The 20,334-nt window shown below is 43.0% G+C and overlaps 1 protein-coding gene, 1 non-coding gene and 1 pseudogene across 3 annotated transcripts; all 3 read left to right on the top strand.

Annotated features, from left to right (window-relative positions):
* LOC121561867 overlaps positions 1 to 20,334 on the top strand; it is a 28,976-nt pseudogene that overhangs the window by 3,542 nt on the left and 5,100 nt on the right.
* trnag-gcc lies at positions 552 to 622 on the top strand. The gene has a single exon. It is a non-coding gene; the product is annotated as a tRNA-Gly (tRNA).
* On the top strand, positions 13,199 to 15,147 carry LOC123487306 (histidine-rich glycoprotein-like). 2 transcript variants are annotated; one of them, XM_045218520.1, is made up of 4 exons: positions 13,199 to 13,795; positions 14,227 to 14,277; positions 14,437 to 14,483; positions 14,663 to 15,147. In XM_045218520.1, exons 1-4 carry the CDS (start codon positions 13,408 to 13,410, stop codon positions 14,936 to 14,938), a joined length of 762 nt encoding a protein of 253 aa, XP_045074455.1. In that variant the 5' UTR covers positions 13,199 to 13,407; the 3' UTR covers positions 14,939 to 15,147. The 2 variants fall into 2 exon arrangements, with proteins under 2 accessions (XP_045074455.1, XP_045074456.1); XM_045218521.1 differs by lacking the exons at positions 13,199 to 13,795; positions 14,227 to 14,277 and having other exon boundaries at positions 14,340 to 14,483.

Raw genomic sequence — 20,334 nt, 5'->3', positions numbered from 1 at the left:
TTGAACGAGACCGAGAGCCACGTCACTAAGGGGTTGGCCAGAGAAGAGGGAGAGGGGAGGACTGCCTGGAGGAGAAAAGGTGAGGGAAGGGGGGAGATGAGTCATTCTTCTCCTCCTGCTAAGGTGCTCTGAGCCATACCCTCCCTGCCTGCACATGTTTGCTCTGCCTCCCCCTCCCCCCGCCATCTAGGGTGAGTGAGGGGAAGTAGTGTATGAAGAATGCGCCATAAGCTGCCATCAGCCTGTAATCACATTAGGCTGCTGGTAACCCACCCCTCTCCCTGACAATAGCAGGTCAACAGCAGGAGTATTTAAGGTACTCAAAGTCTGTGAGAGTCCAGGGTTCTGTTCTCAATGTACCTTTTGTTATACATGCTCATTCAGTCTGAGTCTCTGTGCTGAGAAAATCCGCCGTCCTGCTTTGACATACTCAGTCACTTGTTTGCTGTGCTCCTCCCCTTCACTCTGGTTGGTGGTCACTCTCAGGCTAGATTATTTTGTGGAATGAAGTTCCTTTTTAAGCCATAAGCAGGGAAATTCTAGCATGTAAAGCATTGGTGGTTCAGTGGTAGAATTCTCGCCTGCCACGCGGGAGGCCCGGGTTCGATTCCCGGCCAATGCATGCATTTCCTTTTGCTCTGGTAGTGGATTTGAATAAATGGGTAACACATTTGGCATTGCTATGACTTGTACCGTGAACATTTTCAATAAAAGTTAGAATGCATTTTCTGTTTTAGCTTGTCCTCTGATGGTTTTCCACAATATTTACATTGAGGGGAAAAAAGTATTTGATCCCCTGCTGATTTTGTATGTTTGCCCACTGACAAAGACATGATCAGTCTATAATTTTAATGGTAGGTTTATTTGAACAGTGAGAGACAGAATAACAACAACAAAATCCAGAAAAACGCATGTCAACAATGTTATAAATTGATTTGCATTTTAATGAGGGAAATAAGTATTTGACCCCTCTGCAAAACATGACTTAGTACTTGGTGGCAAAACCCTTATTGGCAATCAGAGGTCAGACGTTTCTTGTAGTTGGCCACCAGGTTTGCACACATCTCAGGAGGGATATTGTTCCACTCCTCTTTGCAGATCTTCTCCAAGTCATTAAGGTTTCGAGGCTGATATTTGGCAACTCGAACCTTCAGCTCCCCTCCACAGATTTTCTATGGGATTAAGGTCTGGAGACTGGCTAGGCCACCCCAGGACCTTAATGTGCTTCTTCTTGAGCCACTCCTTTGTTGCCTTGGCCGTGTGTTTTGGGTCATTGTCATGCTGGAATACCCATCCACGACCCATTTTAAATACCCTGGCTGAGGGAAGGAGGTTCTCACCCAAGATTTGATGGTACATGGCGCCGTCCATCGTCCCTTTTGATGCGGTGAAGTTGTCCTGTCCCCTTAGCAGAAAAACACCCCCAAAGCATAATGTTTCCACCTCCGGTGGGGATGGTGTTCTTGGGGTCATTCTTGAGCAGGGGGACCTTGCGGGCGCTGCAGGATTTCAGTCCTTCACAGCGTAGTGTGTTACCAATTGTTTTCTTGGTGACTATGGTCCCAGCTGCCTTGAGATCATTGACAAGATCCTCCTGTGTAGTTCTGGGCTGATTCCTCACCGTTCTCATGATCATTGCAACTCCACGAGGTGAGATCTTGCATGGAGCCCCAGGCCGAGGGAGATTGACAGTTCTTTTGTGTTTCTTCCATTTGCGAATAATCGCACCAACTGTTGTCACCTTCTCACCAAGCTGCTTGGCCATGGTCTTGTAGCCCATTCCAGCCTTGTGTAGGTCTACAATCTTGTCCCTGACATCCTTGGAGAGCTCTTTGGTCTTGGCCATGGTGGAGAGTTTGGAATCTGATTGCTTCTGTGGACAGGTGTCTTTTATACAGGTAACAAGCTGAGATTAGGAGCACTCCCTTTAAGAGTATGTATAAAAGACACCTGGGAGCCAGAAATCTTTCTGATTGAGAGGGGGTCAAATACTTATTTCCCTAATTTAAAATGCAAATCAATTTATAACATTTTTTGACATGTGTTTTTCTGGATTTTGTTGTTGTTATTGTCTCTCACTGTTCAAATAAACCTACCATTACAATTATAGACTGATCAGTTCTTTGTCAGTGGGCAACGTACAAAATCAGCAGGGGATCAAATACTTTTTTCCCCTCACTGTATAGGCTACAGTAAATACATTGCTCTCGATCATTCAATGCGATCACTGGCAACAATCAATTTATAATTTACACCTAGTGGTGCACACAGTATTAACATTGGCTACTATTTAGCTTGAAAGGGTTTTCTGATGGCTATGACTCTAAACAACCTCTGTTTGATTTCAGATATGCTCAACGCGTCGCAGGAGTCTGTGGGTTTCAGCAACATCTGCTTCTTTACTCCCACAAGGTAAGTGCTGAGTGATGTGAATTGTGCAGTTAGTAATTAGCAGAGGTGTGGACTCGTCACATGACTTGGACTCTAGTCTGACTCGAGTCACAAATTTGATGACTTGAGGCTCGACTTGATAAATAAAATGACTTGACTTGCAGCCTCAACTCGGGACTCGACTTTGACTTGAAATTTTCTAGCCAGGTTTTGTCACTCATTTTGTGGCTCTCCACACAGCCAGACAGTAGCCGCAGCATCGACTTGCAAACAAATAAAAATATTACGTGCAACCGATTGGCTAGTGAAACGAACACTCAGCCCTCTGATTGGATCAGCGAACTGTCAACACCGGTTAAGTGAGCTAGCACAGTGGTTTTCAAAGTGAGGTTTGAACTGAATGGAAAAAATACATATTTATTATACATTTTAATAGGCTACGTATAGCCTACATTTTGTATTTTATATATATTTGCCTATTTATTTACGACCTCAGAGACATCAAACATGCAACAGGACGCTATACATTTTAGTAATTTAGCAGACACTCTTATCCTGAGTGACTTACAGGAGCAATTAAGGTTAAATGTCTTACTCAATGGCACATCAACAGATTGTTCATCTAGTTGGCTCGGGATTCAAACCAACGACCTTCCGGTTACTGGCCCAACGCTCTTAACCACTAGGCTACCTGCCAAGGTGGAATCCTATTACACCGGCTCCTCGGATGTGTCAGGGCTTGCAGAAGATAACGGATTACCAAGGGATACCCATCCGTGAGGTGACTCAGAACTCCCAAACGAGCTAAATGCCTTTTTACAGTGAGGTAAAAAAGTATTTGATCCCCTGCTGATTTTGTACGTTTGCCCACTGACAAAGAAATGATCAGTCTATAATTTTAATGGTAGGTTTATTTGAACAGTGAGAGACAGAAGAACAACAAAAAAAATCCAGAAAAACGCATGTCAGAAATGTTATAAATTGATTTGCCTTTTAATGAGGGAAATAAGTATTTGACCCCCTCTCAATCAGAAAGATTTCTGGCTCCCAGGTGTCTTTTATACAGGTAACGAGCTGAGATTAGGAGCACACTCTTAAAGGGAGTGCTACTAATCTCAGCTTGTTACCTGTATAAAAGACACCTGTCCACAGAAGCAATCAATCAATCAGATTCCAAACTCTCCACCATGGCCAAGACCAAAGAGCTCTCCAAGGATGTCAGGGACAAGATTGTAGACCTACAAAAGGCTGGAATGGGCTACAAGACCATCGCCAAGCAGCTTGGTGAGAAGGTGACAACATTTGGTGCGATTATTCGCAAATGGAAGAAACACAAAATACCTGTCAATCTCCCTCGGCCTGGGGCTCCATGCAAGATCTCACCTCGTGGAGTTGCAATGATCATGAGAACGGTGAGGAATCAGCCCAGAACTACACAGGAGGATCTTGTCAATGATCTCAAGGCAGCTGGACCATAGTCACCAAGAAAACAATTGGTAACACACTACGCCGTGAAGGACTGAAATCCTGCAGCGCCCGCAAGGTCCCCTGCTCAAGAAAGCACATATACAGGGCCGTCTGAAGTTTGCCAATGAACATCTGAATGATTCAGAGGAGAACTGGATGAAAGTGTTGTGGTCAGATGAGACCAAAATCGAGCTCTTTGGCTTCAACTCAACTCGCCGTGTTTGGAGGAGGAGGAATGCTGCCTATGACTCCAAGAACACCATCCCCACTGTAAAACATGGAGGTGAAAACATTATGCTTTGGGGGTGTTTTTCTGCTAAGGGGACAGGACAACTTCACCGCATCAAAGGGACGATGGACGGGGCCTTGTACCGTCAAATCTTGTGTGAGAACCACCTCCCCTCAGCCAGGTCATTGAAAATGGGTCGTGGATGGGTATTCCAGCATGACAATGACCCAAAACACATGGCCAAGGCAACAAAGGAGTGGCTCAAGAATAAGCACATTAAGGTCCTGGATTGGCCTAGCCAGTCTCCAGACCGTAATCCCATAGAAAACCTGTTGCGGGAGCTGAAGGTTGGAGTTGCCAAACGTCAGCCTCGAAACCTTAATGACTTGGAGAAGATCTGCAAAGAGGAGTGGGACAAAATCCCTCCTGAGATGTGTGCAAACCTGGTGGCCAACTACAAGAAACGTCTGACCGCTGTGATTGCCAACAAGGGTTTTGCCACCAAGTCATGTTTTGCAGAGGGGTCAAATACTTATTTCCCTCATTTAAAATGCAAATCAATGTATAACATTTTTGATATGTGTTGTTCTGGATTTTGTTGTTGTTATTCTGTCTCTCACTGTTCAAATAAACCTAGGATCAAATACTTTTTTCCCTCACTGTGTGTGTATATACACTGCTCAAAAAAATTAAGGGAACACTAAAATAAGACATCCTAGATCTGAATGAATGAAATAATCTTATTAAATACTTTTCTTTACATAGTTGAATGTGCTGACAACAAAATGACAAAAAAATTATCAATGGAAATCAAATTTATCAACCCATGGAGGTCTGGATTTGGAGTCACCCTCAAAATTAAAGTGGAAAACCACACTACAGGCTGATCCAACTTTGATGTAATGTCCTTAAAACAAGTCAAAATGAGGCTCAGTAGTGTGTGTGGCCTCCACGTGCCTGTATGACCTCGCTACAACGCCTGGGCATGCTCCTGATGAGGTGGCGGATGGTCTCCTGAGGGATTTCCTCCCAGACCTGGACTAAAGCATCCGCCAACTCCTGGACAGTCTGTGGTGCAACGTGGCGTTGGTGGATGGAGCGAGACATGATGTCCCAGATGTGCACTGTTGGATTCAGGTCTGGGGAACGGGCGGGCCAGTCCATAGCATCAATGCCTTCCTCTTGCAGGAACTGCTGACACACTCCAGCCACATGAGGTCTAGCATTGTCTTGCATTAGGAGGAACCCAGGGCCAACCGCACCAGCATATGGTCTCACAAGGGGTCTGAGGATCTCATCTCGGTACCTAATGGCAGTCAGGCTACCTCTGGCGAGCACATGGAGGGCTGTGCGGCCCCCCAAAGAAATGCCACCCCACACCATGACTGACTCACCGCCAAACCGGTCATGCTGGAGGATGTTGCAGGCAGCAGAACGTTCTCCACAGCGTCTCCAGACTCTGTCACATGTGCTCAGTGTGAACCTGCTTTCATCTGTGAAGAGCACAGGGCGCCAGTGGCGAATTTGCCAATCTTGGTGTTCTCTGGCAAATGCCAAACGTCCTGCACGGTGTTGGGCTGTAAGCACAACCCCCACCTGTGGACGTCGGGCCCTCATACCACCCTCATGGAGTCTGTTTCTGACCGTTTGAGCAGACACATGCACATTTGTGGCCTGCTGGAGGTCATTTTGCAGGGCTCTGGCAGTGCTCCTCCTGCTCCTCCTTGCACAAAGGCGGAGGTAGCAGTCCTGCTGCTGGGTTGTTGCCCTCCTACGGCCTCCTCCACGTCTCCTGATGTACTGGCCTGTCTCCTGGTAGCGCCTCCATGCTCTGGACACTACGCTGACAGACACAGCAAACCTTCTTGCCACAGCTCGCATTGATGTGCCATCCTGGATGAGCTGCACTACCTGAGCCACTTGTGTGGGTTGTAGACTCCGTCTCATGCTACCACTAGAGTGAAAGCACCTCCAGCATTCAAAAGTGACCAAAACATCAGCCAGGAAGCATAGGAACTGAGAAGTGGTCTGTGGTCACCACCTGCAGAACCACTCCTTTATTGGGGGTGTCTTGCTAATTGCCTATAATTTCCACCTGTTGTCTATTCCTTTTGCACAACATCATGTGAAATGTATTGTCAATCAGTGTTGCTTCCTAAGTGGACAGTTTGATTTCACAGAAGTGTGATTGACTTGTAGTTACATTGTGTTGTTTAAGTGTTCCCTACATTTTTTTGAGCAGTGTATATAAATAAATAAACAAAAACATGGGGGATTGGAATTGATGCAGACAATTACATTGATGGAAGTTACAATCTATCTGCAATATTAAGCTGATCTACCCCCCTTAAAAAATCTGGCCCCTGGCTGGGCAACTCAAGGACATTCAGAGACTTGTCCCGAAGCCACTCCTGCGTTGCTTTGGCTGTGTGCTTAGGGTCGTTGTCCTGTTAGACTGGGGGCGACGGTTCACCTTCCGAGGTCCTGAGTGCTCTGGAGCAGGTTTTCATCAAGGATCTCTCTGTACTTTGCTCTGTTCATCTTTCCCTCGATCCTGACAAGTCTCCCAGTCCCTGCCGCTGAAAAACATCCCCACAGCATGATGCTGCCACCACCATGATTCACTGTCGTTATGGTGCAAGGTTTCCTCCAGACATGACACTTGGCATTCAGGCCAAAGAGTTCAATCTTGGTTTCATCAGACCAGAGAATCTAGTTTCTCAAGGTCTGAGAGTCTTTAGGTGCCTTTTGGCAAACTCCAAGCGGGCTGTAATGTGCCTTTTACTGAGGAGTGGCTTCCGTCTGGCCACTCTACCATAAAGGCCTGATTGGTGGAGTGCTGCAGAGATGGTTGTCCTTCTGGAAGGTTCTCCCATCTCCACAGAGGAACTCTGGAGATCTGTCAGTGACCATCGGGTTCTTGGTCACCTCTCTGACCAAGGCCCTTCTCTCCCTATTGCTCAGTTTAGCCGGGTGGCCAGCTCTAGGAAGAGTCTTGGTGGTTCCAAACTTCTTCCATTTAAGAATGATGGAGGCCACTGTGTTCTTAGGGACCTTCAATGCTGCAGATATATTTTGGTGCCCTTCCCCAGATCTGTGCCTCGACACAATCCTGTCTGAGCTCTACGGACAATTCCTTCAACCTCATGGCTTGGTTTTTGCTCTGACATGCACTGTTAATTGTGGGACCTTATATAGACAGGTGTGTGCCTTTCCAAATCATGTCCAATCAATTGAATTTACCACAGGTGGACTCCAAGTTGTAGAAACATCTCAAAGATGATCAATGGAAACAGGATGCACCTGAGCTCCATTTCGAGTCTCATAGCAAAGGTTCTGAATACCGGTTCGCTTTGTCATTATGGGGTATTGTGTGTAGATTGAGGGGGAAAAAAAGTAATTTAATCAATTTTAAAATGACGCTGTAACGTAACAAAATGTGGAAAAAAATCTAGGGGTCTGAATAACTTCCGAATGCAGTACCAGTCAAACGTTTGGACACCTACTCATTCAAGGGTTTTTCTTTATTTTTACAATTTTCTACATAATGCCAAGAGTGTGCAAAGCTGTCATCAAGACAAAGGGTGGCTATTTGAAAGATCTCAAATATAAAATATATTTTGATATGTTTACCTCTTTATTTGGTTACAACATGATTCCATATGTGTTATTTCATAGTTTTGATGTCGTCACTATTATTCTAAAATGTAGAAAACAGTAAAAAATATAAAGAAAAACCCTGTAATGAGTAGGCGTGTTCAAACTTTTGACTGGTACTGTGTATCTATGTATCTATCTATAATTTATCTTAATTTTTGTATTTTATTCCTCTTATGAATTGTGACTTGACTTGCTCTTAGAATGCGCGACTTGCACTTGACTCGAGACTCTGCCTGTTCGACTTGGAATTCGACGTGAGACTCGGACATTGAGACTTGCTTGTGACTCGAATAATAGTGACTTGGTCCCACGTCTGGTAATTAGACATTTGATCAGTTTCATCAATTCATATTTCAATTTGTTAGTTTCTCAAAGTGCTGTTTGATTGTCAGACTGCCCTCCGCAGCTGTATTAGTTGTAAATGGTTAATCTGGTGAGAGATTATTTAACAAAATATGTATTTGTATTTCAAATGTATACCTTCCCTGTCGGCATCCCAATATTCACTGGCAGCATGTTCAGAATGAATGCAGATGTCCTAGAAAAGAAATCCAGATTGGTCTTAATAATAGTAATATATGCCATTTAGCAGACGCTTTTATCTGAAGTGACTTAGTCATGCGTTCATAAATTTTATGTATGGGTGGCCATGGCAACTGGCTGGAATGATTTCCTTTGCTCTGTATGCCCCCACTTGGGGGCCTGCATTTAGCATTCATATATGATTAACCACAAGTTAGCCTTCTCTTCCCTATGAGACCTCGTAAGAAGTTCCAAAGACCCATGTTCTGCTCCACTGTGTCCACGGTGACACCCCACCCTGGCCTGAAGAGTACCACAGTCCACCTCCAACTCTCCAAGTACTTAGACAACCCTTAGGATGTACTCTATAAAACCCTTAGGATGTATCCCATACAACCCATCACATATTCAGTCAGGTCCATAATTATTGGCACCCTTGATAAAGATGAGAAAAAAATACTGTATAAAATAAATTATATAAATACTGAGCTATATTGGATGCTCAAAAACATTTGGGAAATTATTACGTCAGATGACATGAGCTTTCTGACCATGCATACCAGTGGTGTGTTTGGTGTTGAAAAACAGAAGCATATGTGACTTGTTTCAGGAAACTAGGCGTATGTCGCACGTCACTAGTTCACAGGAGAGGCATTTGAACTTAAACGTATTTTTTTTATCAATGTGTTTTTTGGCAGAAATGCCTTCTGGAACGTGAACTTTCATGTTCCTTAATAACAAACTTGTATGCCGTCTCTAAATACGAATACAATTGTTAAATAATGAGCCTAGTTGGTTTAGCCACGGAAAAAGACAGGAACCTTCCTGCTAGCCATGATTGGATGAGATAATGGATGGGCTTGACATGCCGAGAGATGAGTTCGGATTGGTCTGCCATGTAGCATGCTTCTGTCTATAACATGAGCTGCTCAGTATGTGTAGGTAATCCTTTCTAACGCTGCTTTTTTGAAAGATATCACGAAAACCTGCAAAAGTGTTGCAAATGCTCCACTTTCTGGAGGACCGAATTTTGAAATCAGTGGAATGCCCGGTGGAAGCAGAGTATGATAGCTAAGGAGATGGAGAAAATTCTGGCGTTTGATTGCAAATATGCGGAGTGAGTCAAAGACAACACACAGAAGGCTGTTGTATAAAAACACTGGATTACGTCTTCAAACTAAGGGCAACCATGTATATGGCTAAGAGAGTCTAGCTAGCAACATGTCAGTCGTTTTCATAGCAAGTTAAAGCGTACTGTTAGCTAGCTAGTTAATGTTAGCTGGCTGGCTTGTTTAGGTCAACGACATCATGAACTTTACCAAGTACCAGGACATTTTAGGCAAACTCCTGGTTGCCTCTGCCAGGAGGCTGAAACTTGGCCGCAAGTGGATCTTCCAGCAAGACAATAACCCCAAACACTAATCGAAATTCACAAATAAATTGTTAATTGACCACAAAATTAACATTTTGCAATGACCATCTCAGTCTCTGGACTTGAACCCCATTGAAAACTTGTGGTTTGAATTGAAGAGGGCAGTCCATAAGAGCAGACAAAGGATATCAAGGATCTGGAAAGATTCTGTATGGAGGAATGGTCTAATGATCCCTCCCAACGTGTTCTCCAATCTCATAAAACATTTTAGAAGGAGAGGGTGCTAGAGTATTGAAAATCGTGGTGCCAATAATTTTGACTGATCTTTTTGAGATTTTGTATTATTATTACTTGTTTGACCAAATCTCTGCGCATTTATGTAATTATTAAATATAATTTCACAATTATTTTGAGCATACAATATAGCTAATTTTTATTTGTCTTTTTTTCTCATCTTCATCAAGGGTGCCAATAATTATGGACCTGACTGTATTTATTATTATTGACCCTTAGATTAGTGGTGTACTCCATTCAACCTCTAAAATATGGTGTCCTACTCCATACAATGCTTAGATTACAGCAAAGCCCTGAGTGCAACCTTTAGTGACGTACTGCTCCTTGCAACCCTTGTTATGCATGAAACACACCGAGAATCTCACTGCCGATAGGTTCTTATCACAGTGGGAGGCCGTTCTTTCTCTTGCTAGAACAAAAACTGTACCATCTGTGCGATGAACCTGCCGTTTCTACTTGTAAAATCGCAATGCTCGTCAGTAGCCAACAACTTGACTTTGAGCCAATCACCGAGCACGAACACCCACGTGGGGGAGGCAACAGGAGAGACAACAAAAATGAAAAAATAGGGAATTTTCTCCGTACATCCACGTTTAAATGTCATGAGCCAGTCAACTTCAAATGCAATGTAGTATAAGGGATGGTAGTTAGCTAAGTGCACAGACTAAGTGCACACAACACTAAATACTTCCTCTAAGCTAGCTAACCACTGTAGCTAGTATTGATATTATAATTACATCACAATGGATTAGTTTCCATGAAACAGCTACCTGTGTTAGCTGCTGAGTTAGTGTAGTGTCCTTGGCTAGCTAGATAGCCATGTTGCGCTAGCTAGCGAATATGCTAACGTTAGCTAGCCAGCTACATGTTTGGCTATGGGCTGGCACTGGCAGTATGAAATTATGGAGAGTGAATTCAATTGTTTTTTTGTCATCTTGCTAGGTAGGTTTCTATCTGTGGCCATCTGTCTAGTATCAACAAGGGCTGTCTACAAAATAGTAACATTTGTGCAGCTAGCTAGCTAACGTTGGAATCTAGATCATAAACTAAGCAACACATGGACATGCATGCTGTTCCAACACAAAAGAGATGAACTGCCGACCCTGTTTAGAGGTGCCAAGTACTGTCGGCAGGCAAACGTTTGACAATCCTACCTGTTTGTCTGAGCTATTGGATTACTTACAGTGAAGCCTTCCTGTTATTAATTAGACCAGATGTCACTGTTTTGCATGGAGACGAAATGTCATGCTTGTGTCTGGCCCCGTGACTGGTGCCATGTATTCGCAAAATCTTCAAAGCTATTGTCATTTGTCTAATCCTTGACATAATACACTTAATAAATTCTCACATGAAAACATTGTATCCTCTTTTCCACTTTGGCAAGTCACTTCTACAACACTGATAGTTTGACTTTTTTTGTGAGTATAGTATACTGAACAAAAATATAAACGCAACATGCAACAATTTCAACTAATTTACTGAGTTACCGTTCATGTAAGGAAATCAGTCAACTGAAATAAATTTGTTAGGCCCTAATCTATGGATTTCACATGACTGGGCAGGGGCGCAGCCATGGGTGGGGCCTGGGAGGGCATAGGCCCACCCACTAGGGAGCAAGGCCAAGCCAATCAGAATTAGTTTTTCCCCACAAAAGGGCTTTATTACAGACAAATACTCCTCAGTTTCATCAGCTGTCCGGGTGGCTGGTCTCAGACGATACCGTAGGTGAAGAAGCCGGATGTGGTTCTGGGCTGGCGTGGTTACATGTGGTCTGCGGTTGTGAGGCTGTTTGGACGTACTGCCAAATTCTCTAAAATGGTAGAAATTAACATTCAATTCTCTGGCAACAGCTCTGTTGGACATTCCTGCAGTCAGCATGCCAATTGCACGCTCCCTCAACTTGAGACATCTGTGGCATTGTGTTAGTGGCCTTTTATTTTCCCCAGCACAAGGTGCACCTGTTTAATGATCATTGATATGCCACACCTGACAGGTGGATGGAATATCTTAGCAAAAGAGAAATGCTCACTAACAGGGATATAAACTAATTTGTGCACAAGATTTGAGAGAAATAAGCTTTTTTGTGTGAATGGAACATTTTATGGGATCTTTTTATTTCAGTGCATGAAACATGGCACCATCACTGTACATGTTGCGTTGATATTTTTGTTAAGTATAGAAGTGCCAAAAAAGTTGTGCATGCATTGGCCGGGAATCGAACCCGGGCCTCCCGCGCCGGGAGCCGAGGATTCTTTGGCTAAAGTGCCTTAAAGCGTTTCCCATTCATTCCCTATGGTAGTGCTAAACCACTACGGATGCAATATATGTATGGCCACGTATGCCCTCCGAGGCGCTGTGGCAGGTTTTACGCAAGAGGTGGCGAAGATAATAGCCGAATTACAACGAACCACAACAAACACCCGGGAACAACTCATCTGAGCCTTATTTACTTTTTTCTGATTCGTGAATTTCTTTTACATTTCAGCATTTGATCCGAGCATTTTACGTTTTGTTACATTAGCGGTTTTAGCTACGTCAGACACACAACAGCTTCTAATTCGTAAGGACTGCCAAAGGTAAGTCGTGTTTTTACATACAAAACATGAGTTCTTTATCATCGATTGTCTTTTTTTTTTATTTGTCTTCGGATCTTTTAATAATGCAATAATAGTAAATACAGCGGATATTCAGAGTAATTTTGTTAGAACGTAATCTGAATGAAACGTGGACTTGTGGAAACTATACGTTTCTCATATATATTTGTAAGTATTATAGTATTATAGCGCGATCTAAATAAACAAGTATTCTATGTTTTCACGAATTATACAATGTGAATGCGTTCATAATAAGTCACTTAAATGATGTAGCTATTTCTGTATAGATATTACAGAATAGTCTGAAAGCTATAGTTCATAATAAAGTTAATTACAAGATTGTTAATTGTTAATTACTATTGCAAGTGTTGTCCAGTGTATATGTGGGGAGGGGTATTGGTTTGTCCAGATGAGGTTGTGTATATTTGGGGATTGGTTATAGATCTGTATAGTTGAAGGTTGTGTGTGTATATTATACATTGTACTGTATAATTAGTACATTAGCCTGAAAGGTATCATTAAAAATAATTAAATAATTAATTTTGTTTACTCTTTGCTTCATCATTTAGATTAACATGTCACACAGGCCTTCGGTGTTTTTCCCTGGCAAGGTCCAAGTTACCTTCGAGAGGCGCGTTAGGTTACCTTCTACAAGTCCCCTCTGATGCCGCCAAGAAGATCAAAGACAACCCTTCTATGCAGGACAAGTCTGCTCCTCTGAAGGAAGAGGTTGTCAGGAAGAATGCCATCAGCGTTGTCTTACAAAGAGGGGGGATGTGTCAGATAAAGCTGAGGTGTTGGGGGAGTACATACTACAGTTTGGGAAGTACAGAGGCAAGTCCTTCAGGTGGCTGCTGGAAAATGATGTTGGATACACTATGTACCTCATCAAAAATTTGGAAAAAGAAAAAGAGGCAGGCCATTTCAGTACAGAGGGGAGCAGCAAAATCAGTTTGCAGTCCTTTTTGGAATATGCCATGAGCTTCAAAGATATTGAGGAGCTTTCAAAGTTTGAGTCTCACAAAACGAATTCTCCTGCTGTGACCTCAGATTGTGACACTCTGGTTGGCTTTGGTAATCGGGCCAAAAGTACATGGGGAGAAATATGGGAGAGCAGAGCTGCTGGGTACGCTTTCTTCATTATGTCAAGGAAATGTGGTACAGGTTCAAAAATGCACAAACTGCAGCAGTACCTGCTAATGAAAAAAGAGTCATTGCCATCAACCGTTACATCACCAGCCTCTACTGCAACTCCTTACTCCCAAGGTATGTCAAAAGTAAACACAAATCATCTGAAAAATATTGCTTGTGGCATCATATATCTTTTTTGGTTTTCATTATGTTTTATTGCATAGCAATGGATGAATGAAGTTTTCCTGGAGAAAGCTATACTGAGTATTTCACCTTCCAAAATCCAGACCATGCTCTGAGTTAAACATGTTTTCTATGTATTTTTAAACACATAACCATTTTACTGAGTTTCCATTTGAGTTAGGAATGTAAGGATTATTCAACAAATAGTTGTGCTACATTTGTGAGGAATTATTGTCACTTATTTTCTAGCTATTTTGACAACTACATTAACTATTGTGTATCGTTGCTACTTTAGGCAAATTACTTCAAATCTACTCATTGTAAACTGTAATGTAACTGCTTGCAACCAAGATCATGTGTGTGTATGTTAAACTTTATTTCAGATTCACCAGCATCAGCAGCTGTAGGAGCACCATCTGTGTCTACTGGCAGAGGTTTTTCTCCATCAGTTTGGCAGGACTATTCACTGAATTATTCTGCCTAACAATATACCTGTAGTTATTATTTTGGCCTTGTTCTGGCTTTGTTCTGGCTATGTTCTGGCCATGTTCCTAATTGTTATTTTGCTTGTGTTCTACTAACAAAATCAAAAGGACATGTTCATGACAACATGTCCATCAAAACCTCCGTCTCCATGAGGGTAAGTGTTCATTTGAGTTCCCTTTTTGCATGTCCTCTGAATTTCTGTGCATGTGCATGTATGATATATTTAGTCTACAAGGTCATTCAATTGTGTATTTGTGAAATAAGTGTACTATAAGTAAGTAATCACTGTAGTCTACATGTTGATTTTTTACCTTTTGGTATTTGTGATTCCAGCACCAACACACCCTGCACGTCAGCCTGGGCCGCCAGCACCAACACGCCCTGCATCTCAGCCTGTGCCACCAGCATCAACACGCCCTGCATCTCAGCCTGTGCCACCAGCATCAACACGCCCTGCATCTCAGCCTGTGCCACCAGCATCAACACGCCCTGCATCTCAGCCTGTGCCACCAGCATCAACACGCCCTGCATCTCAGCCTGTGCCGCCAGCATCAACACGCCCTGGATTTCCACCCTCACTTCCACTGCCCAGATATGACCAAGAAATGATTCACTGGAACTGCTCTCAACAGCAAAAGGTATGGATGAAGATGGAGCTGGAAGCCATGGGACTGTGGCCGGGAAGTCCACCTGTGAGGCACCTTACTAACTCTGTCTCTTTGTGGCGTCTACCACCTCAGCCTGAGCTCATTGAGACTGCCTGTGGGCTTCCATCCCCCAAATATTTCCAGCTACATCCATTCTTCATCTGGAAACCAGAAATGACAGCATCATGGGAAGGCTGAGAAACAATTATGTTCTCCCATGTCTTCACAGTTGTTCTCGACCACAGATAACTTCATCAGGTGTAGGAAGGCCTCGAGTGGTTGTTGGCATTGTCAATCAATATTACTTGTTTGCATCTCGGCTTTGCTGCAAAGCATGCAAAAGGAATTGGTTTGCTGACAATCCTCTGTGGCTGGCAAAGCTCCCTAAAAGGTATACCAACATGTTGCCAGCCCTCCTTACCTACAAGAAAGCGATCTGTAAATCTGTGGTAGATGAATTAAGACGCACTGCAAAATCCCCAAATGACATGGCCAATCAGCTGATGGAGATGATGCACCTAAAGTATGAAAGAGCAAACCTGGCCTACCTGCTAAGTGTGCAGAACATCAAGGATGCTGAGGCAGGGTTGTATGGTCAGAGCACCATCAGCAAATACCTGAGGAGGGACAGTACACCTGCTGCATTTGGGGGTATGAAGACACAGACGGCTGGTGTGGAATGTCTGTGTCGTCATATTACCTTACAGACTGTCTTCTGCAGGAGTTTCAGAGGCAGGAGCCATCAATCACGCAGCTCTTACAGGGCACATTTGGACAGGTGTTGAGATCCGACCACACCCGGAAGATTGCCAGGAAAGTCACTCTTACATCAGGCACAATGTCATCTTATGCTGCGATGAACGAGAACTGGATGATCATCTCTTGGGTGATGGTGCAGTCCGAGAGTGAAAGGTCTTTGGAGCCCATGTATGAAGGTCTGGCCACACGCTACACTGCTGCTGGAATTGAAAAAGGCCAATTACCATTGGGTGGACAGGTATTTATTATATAATTTGTTTAACAATTGTATAAGCCTTTTCAGCTTACATATGTTATTTAATGATATTAATAATTTCATTTAAATCTCAAATAGGGAAGAAAATTCATTATATATTTAATCATGTAACTTTTTTTTAATCCTCTTCTATTTCTGGACATTGTTATGTTTCTTTGTACATAGGGACTGCTGTGCAGCCTTCAGGGTCCAGAATTCTCATCCAGCTGAGCACCTTTTGAGGGAAGCCTGGAGGACTACAGAGGCTACTGTTGCAGAGGTGACATCCGGGGACTTGACCAACATCTGTGCTTCGAGGTCAAAGTTTAATGAGTTCATCTCTGTAAAGCTGGACTTGTTCCACTGTATGAGACGATTCTGCCGGGAGTGTGTCTCAGAGCATCATTCCTTATACAGCTCTTTCTGTCAGTTCCTCTCGGCTGCCTTCACAATTGTGGATCAGCAGGATCTGAAGAGACTGAAGGAGGCCTATGTCTTCTGTGGGATCGTGCCAGCAAATCCAACAAAGCAGCATATCCGGGAGCACTGCAGGACAAAGATCCCTCAGCCACGAGAGCTTGTGAAGAGAGTGGAAGAAGTTCTCCTTCACTTCCACCTGTTAAAAGATGTAAATGACATCCCTCTCTTCAAACCGTCCATGCTGAAAGCCTGGAGGATCCAGCGAGTCCACATGCTGAGGGGCTGTCTCAGTGACCCAGAACGGGAGGATGGGATTCTGTACAGATACGGTGGCACGCTGCAACTCAACCATGTCCAGGGTGAAGGGGCATCTGTGCCCGTGTGGATTCCAATCAGAGGCACTTCACAGCAAGAGGGCTACCACTTCCACCAGGCTCAGTGGGTGACTGGGAACAAAGTCTCCCCAGAGTTATTTCAGGCCCAGGGTATGACTGGTGTGGCACGCTGGAATTTCCAGAGATTGGTGGATCTCAAACAGCCGGGTGTGGTTTTGCCTGCAGTGTTTGACCCACTACTGATCACAGACTTGAACATGGCCTCTGTGAATGTGACGGGGAGCGCCAAATATCCAGCACTACAAGTCTCCAACAGGGACACGGGAGAGAGGTTTGGACTCGAGTACGTTGAGCAAGGGTGCCGTGCTGTTCCTCTCGACTGGGAAAAGCACAGATCTCAGAAGAGGACAGACATGTCCGTATTCCTGACCCCTCTCCCTGTTGAGAAATGTCAACCCTCAGCAACACAGCTGCCGCCGACTGTCAGATTTCCTGATTCTGCAGCTCCTGCTACTGAGGCTTTAAAGAGAGAAAGCACTGAGGAGCCCCAGATGGACATAGGTAATTCAGAATAATACCACAAACATAGGCATATCTCTCTCACACTAACTCAGTCACACGCACCTAAATATGCTTGCAGACACATGCATTCTGCATAATTACTTTCACTGAAGAACTGTTCCTCTCTTTCAGATCTGCCCTGCACACCTCCACTGCCTATGACCGCCTCACCAAGAAGTGCACGCACGGGGCCTATCAAGACTGGTGGCCGGGTCTTTGTGTTGGACCACAATCGGTGGCCTGGCCCAATGAGGGTGGCTATTGATGGTCTGCTTGCCAGGCATCATGTGGACAGAAGGACATGCTGAAACTGGTGGACTTTGTCTATGCTTCCATGGTGCAAAGTTCATGTGCAGACCCCAACAGCCTGCTTCACCCAACCACCAAACACCACATTGGAAGGTATATTAAACACCTGGCCAAATTAAAAAACACCAGTTCCTCCCTTAACACCAGTCCTGAAAAGCTCTTGGAGACCCAACAACTGTGGCAGCACTTAACCATGGGTAGTGACACAACCTGTGTCCCTGTAACAGCACTCCCACCTGCAGTTGTGAACCCACCCGCACTGCCCACACAAAATGCTCCTCTTACTGAAGCTGCCATAGAGAAAATTGTTTTGGGACTGATGGAAAAGCAGCAACAGTCAGAGCAACAACAGCAGCAAAAGAAAAAAATGACAAAAACCTGCCTTTCATGTGGCCAACCCAAGTCCCGTTACATGAATGATGGCTCCTCAATTCATTATTTTTATCAGAGTGGGCATGTTAGGTACTTCTACTGCTCCACAAAAGTATTTAAAACATATGGAGCAGAGGGCCTCACAAACCCCAAAATGTCTTTTGAGGATTTCATGTCAACACCCTTCTTTCAACAAGAACTTGAATCCATAAAACAGAAAGTGGAACAACAGAAGGACAAACAAAAGAGGAAGTCAGCAGATGTGGTACCCTCTGGCCGTTTGTGCAGGTTCTGCCATTTGGAACTAAAACAGGGCCCTAATAGTCCTCACATTCACACAGGGTTCCCCGGGTGGCAGGGAAATACATTTATTGTCCTGCCAGGCTGTTCTCCCTCTACCAGGCCAAGGGTATGGAGAAAGAAATGACCTGGAAGGAGTTCCAGGCATCTGTTTTTATCATGATGAAAAGAAAAAGATGGATGGATGAAAAGAGGAAATGTTGATTTCACACACACACACACGCATCCACACACACACACACACACAAACAAACAAAATGGCCATAATCTTTTAATAAAACAATTTTGAAGTTCAATACAATTCTCTTGCCTTTAATTCATGTTTACATATTGAACATACTGTACATGAAGTCAGACAGGGTTGCTTATAATTACATTGTGGCACAAGGTACATGAAAAATCAACTGACAGAAAAGTTTGGTTTGTGTAACCCTAAATCTAAGTTAAGATTGGCAAGGAGGTCAAAGGCTGGTCTGTGCATTCAAGTCGACTGCAGGGCTGAAGAAGGTTTTTACCAGCTCCTCGATGAAGTACTTTTGTTTCCTCAACAGGTAGGCTGATAAGTAAGAATATCCACTGCAATCTTTAACTGAAGAGGAAAATCTTATGGTAGAATATGTGCAGTACATAAATTGTAATTATTTTGAAAGGTGTTATCTTTAAATTAATTTCTACATCAGCATAAATGAATAAGTAATTTGGTCTTTAAAAATAACACTTTCACAAAAGCAGGAAAATCCCATTACAAAAATACTATTATTTTAATACACTGGATATAAACTAGTACACCTGAAATAAGATGGGAATGTATAATATTTTGAATACATTTGGAGTATATTATCAATGTTCTGAAATATTATTCATCAATCATATGTTATCAGTATACAAAAATAGCAAGTAAAAGTGGGTCTATATTAAAACACTGAATTATACTTATACTAAATAGTATAGTAAATATAACTATTTAATGTACAAAGGTACAATATATAAACGTTCCAAGTAATACACTTCAAGTACACTGTGTTTTGGGCTTGGGAAAATACACTGCGTGATCAAATAAAACCAATAGTGACAAAATCTAATTATAATCTATCATTCAATTCCCCAATAGCATGGGGAAAAAATATCAGAATACAGTTTCCTTGTTTAGAATTGAACCCCCAATACGTTTCAAGAAAAAAAGCTGCCTGAAAAAAAATAAGCCTAAAGCGTTTCCCATTCATTCTCTATGGTGTCCTAAACCACTACGGATGTAATATATTTTCGGCCACACACTGATTCAGTGGCGCTGTTTCGACAAAACGGCTGTTACAGCTATACGCGACTGGCCCCCCGCGTGGCAGGCCGAGAATTCACCACTGAACCACCAATGCTTAGCTGTGGAGGAAAAGGGGTGCCTCTGTTTTTAAGGGAGAAGGATGCTACGCCAGCGGGTTGAAGGGGATTTGGGAAAAGTGAGAAGCTGCGACGTGTTGGGTTGGAATACGATAGACCTGCGCTAGAAGCTGTTTGGCTGTGCTCAGATAACATTGGGAACTGAGGGATCTGTCATATGTTTGCTCATTCATTCATGGAGTAGTTCACCACATACTCTTCGAAATATTCAACCTTCCCTTTTTCCACATTTTGTTACGTTACAGCCTTATTCTAAAATTGATTAAATTATTTTTTGGACTCATCAATCTACACATACCCCATATGACAACGCGAAAGCAGGTTTTTGGACATTCGCTAATTTATATATAAAAAATAAATAAATCCTTATTTACATAAGTATTCAGTGGTCGAAAAAGTACCCAACTGTCATACTTGAGTAAAAGTAAAGATACCTTATTAGAAAATGACTCAAGTCAGTCACCCAGTCAAATTCTACTTGAGTAAAGTCTACAGTATTTGGTTTAAATATACTTAAATGTCAAATAAATGTAATCGCTAAAATGTACTTAAGTATCAAAAGTAAAAGTATAAATCATTTCAAATTCCTTATATTAAGCAAAACAGAGAGCACCATTTTCTTGTTTTTTCTATGTATGTATAGCCAGGGCACACTCCAACACTTAGACATAA

The sequence above is a fragment of the Coregonus clupeaformis genome, unplaced genomic scaffold, assembly GCF_020615455.1.
Source record: "Coregonus clupeaformis isolate EN_2021a unplaced genomic scaffold, ASM2061545v1 scaf1625, whole genome shotgun sequence".
Lineage (NCBI taxonomy): Eukaryota > Metazoa > Chordata > Actinopteri > Salmoniformes > Salmonidae > Coregonus > Coregonus clupeaformis.
This window is presented reverse-complemented; position numbering and strand designations above follow the sequence as displayed.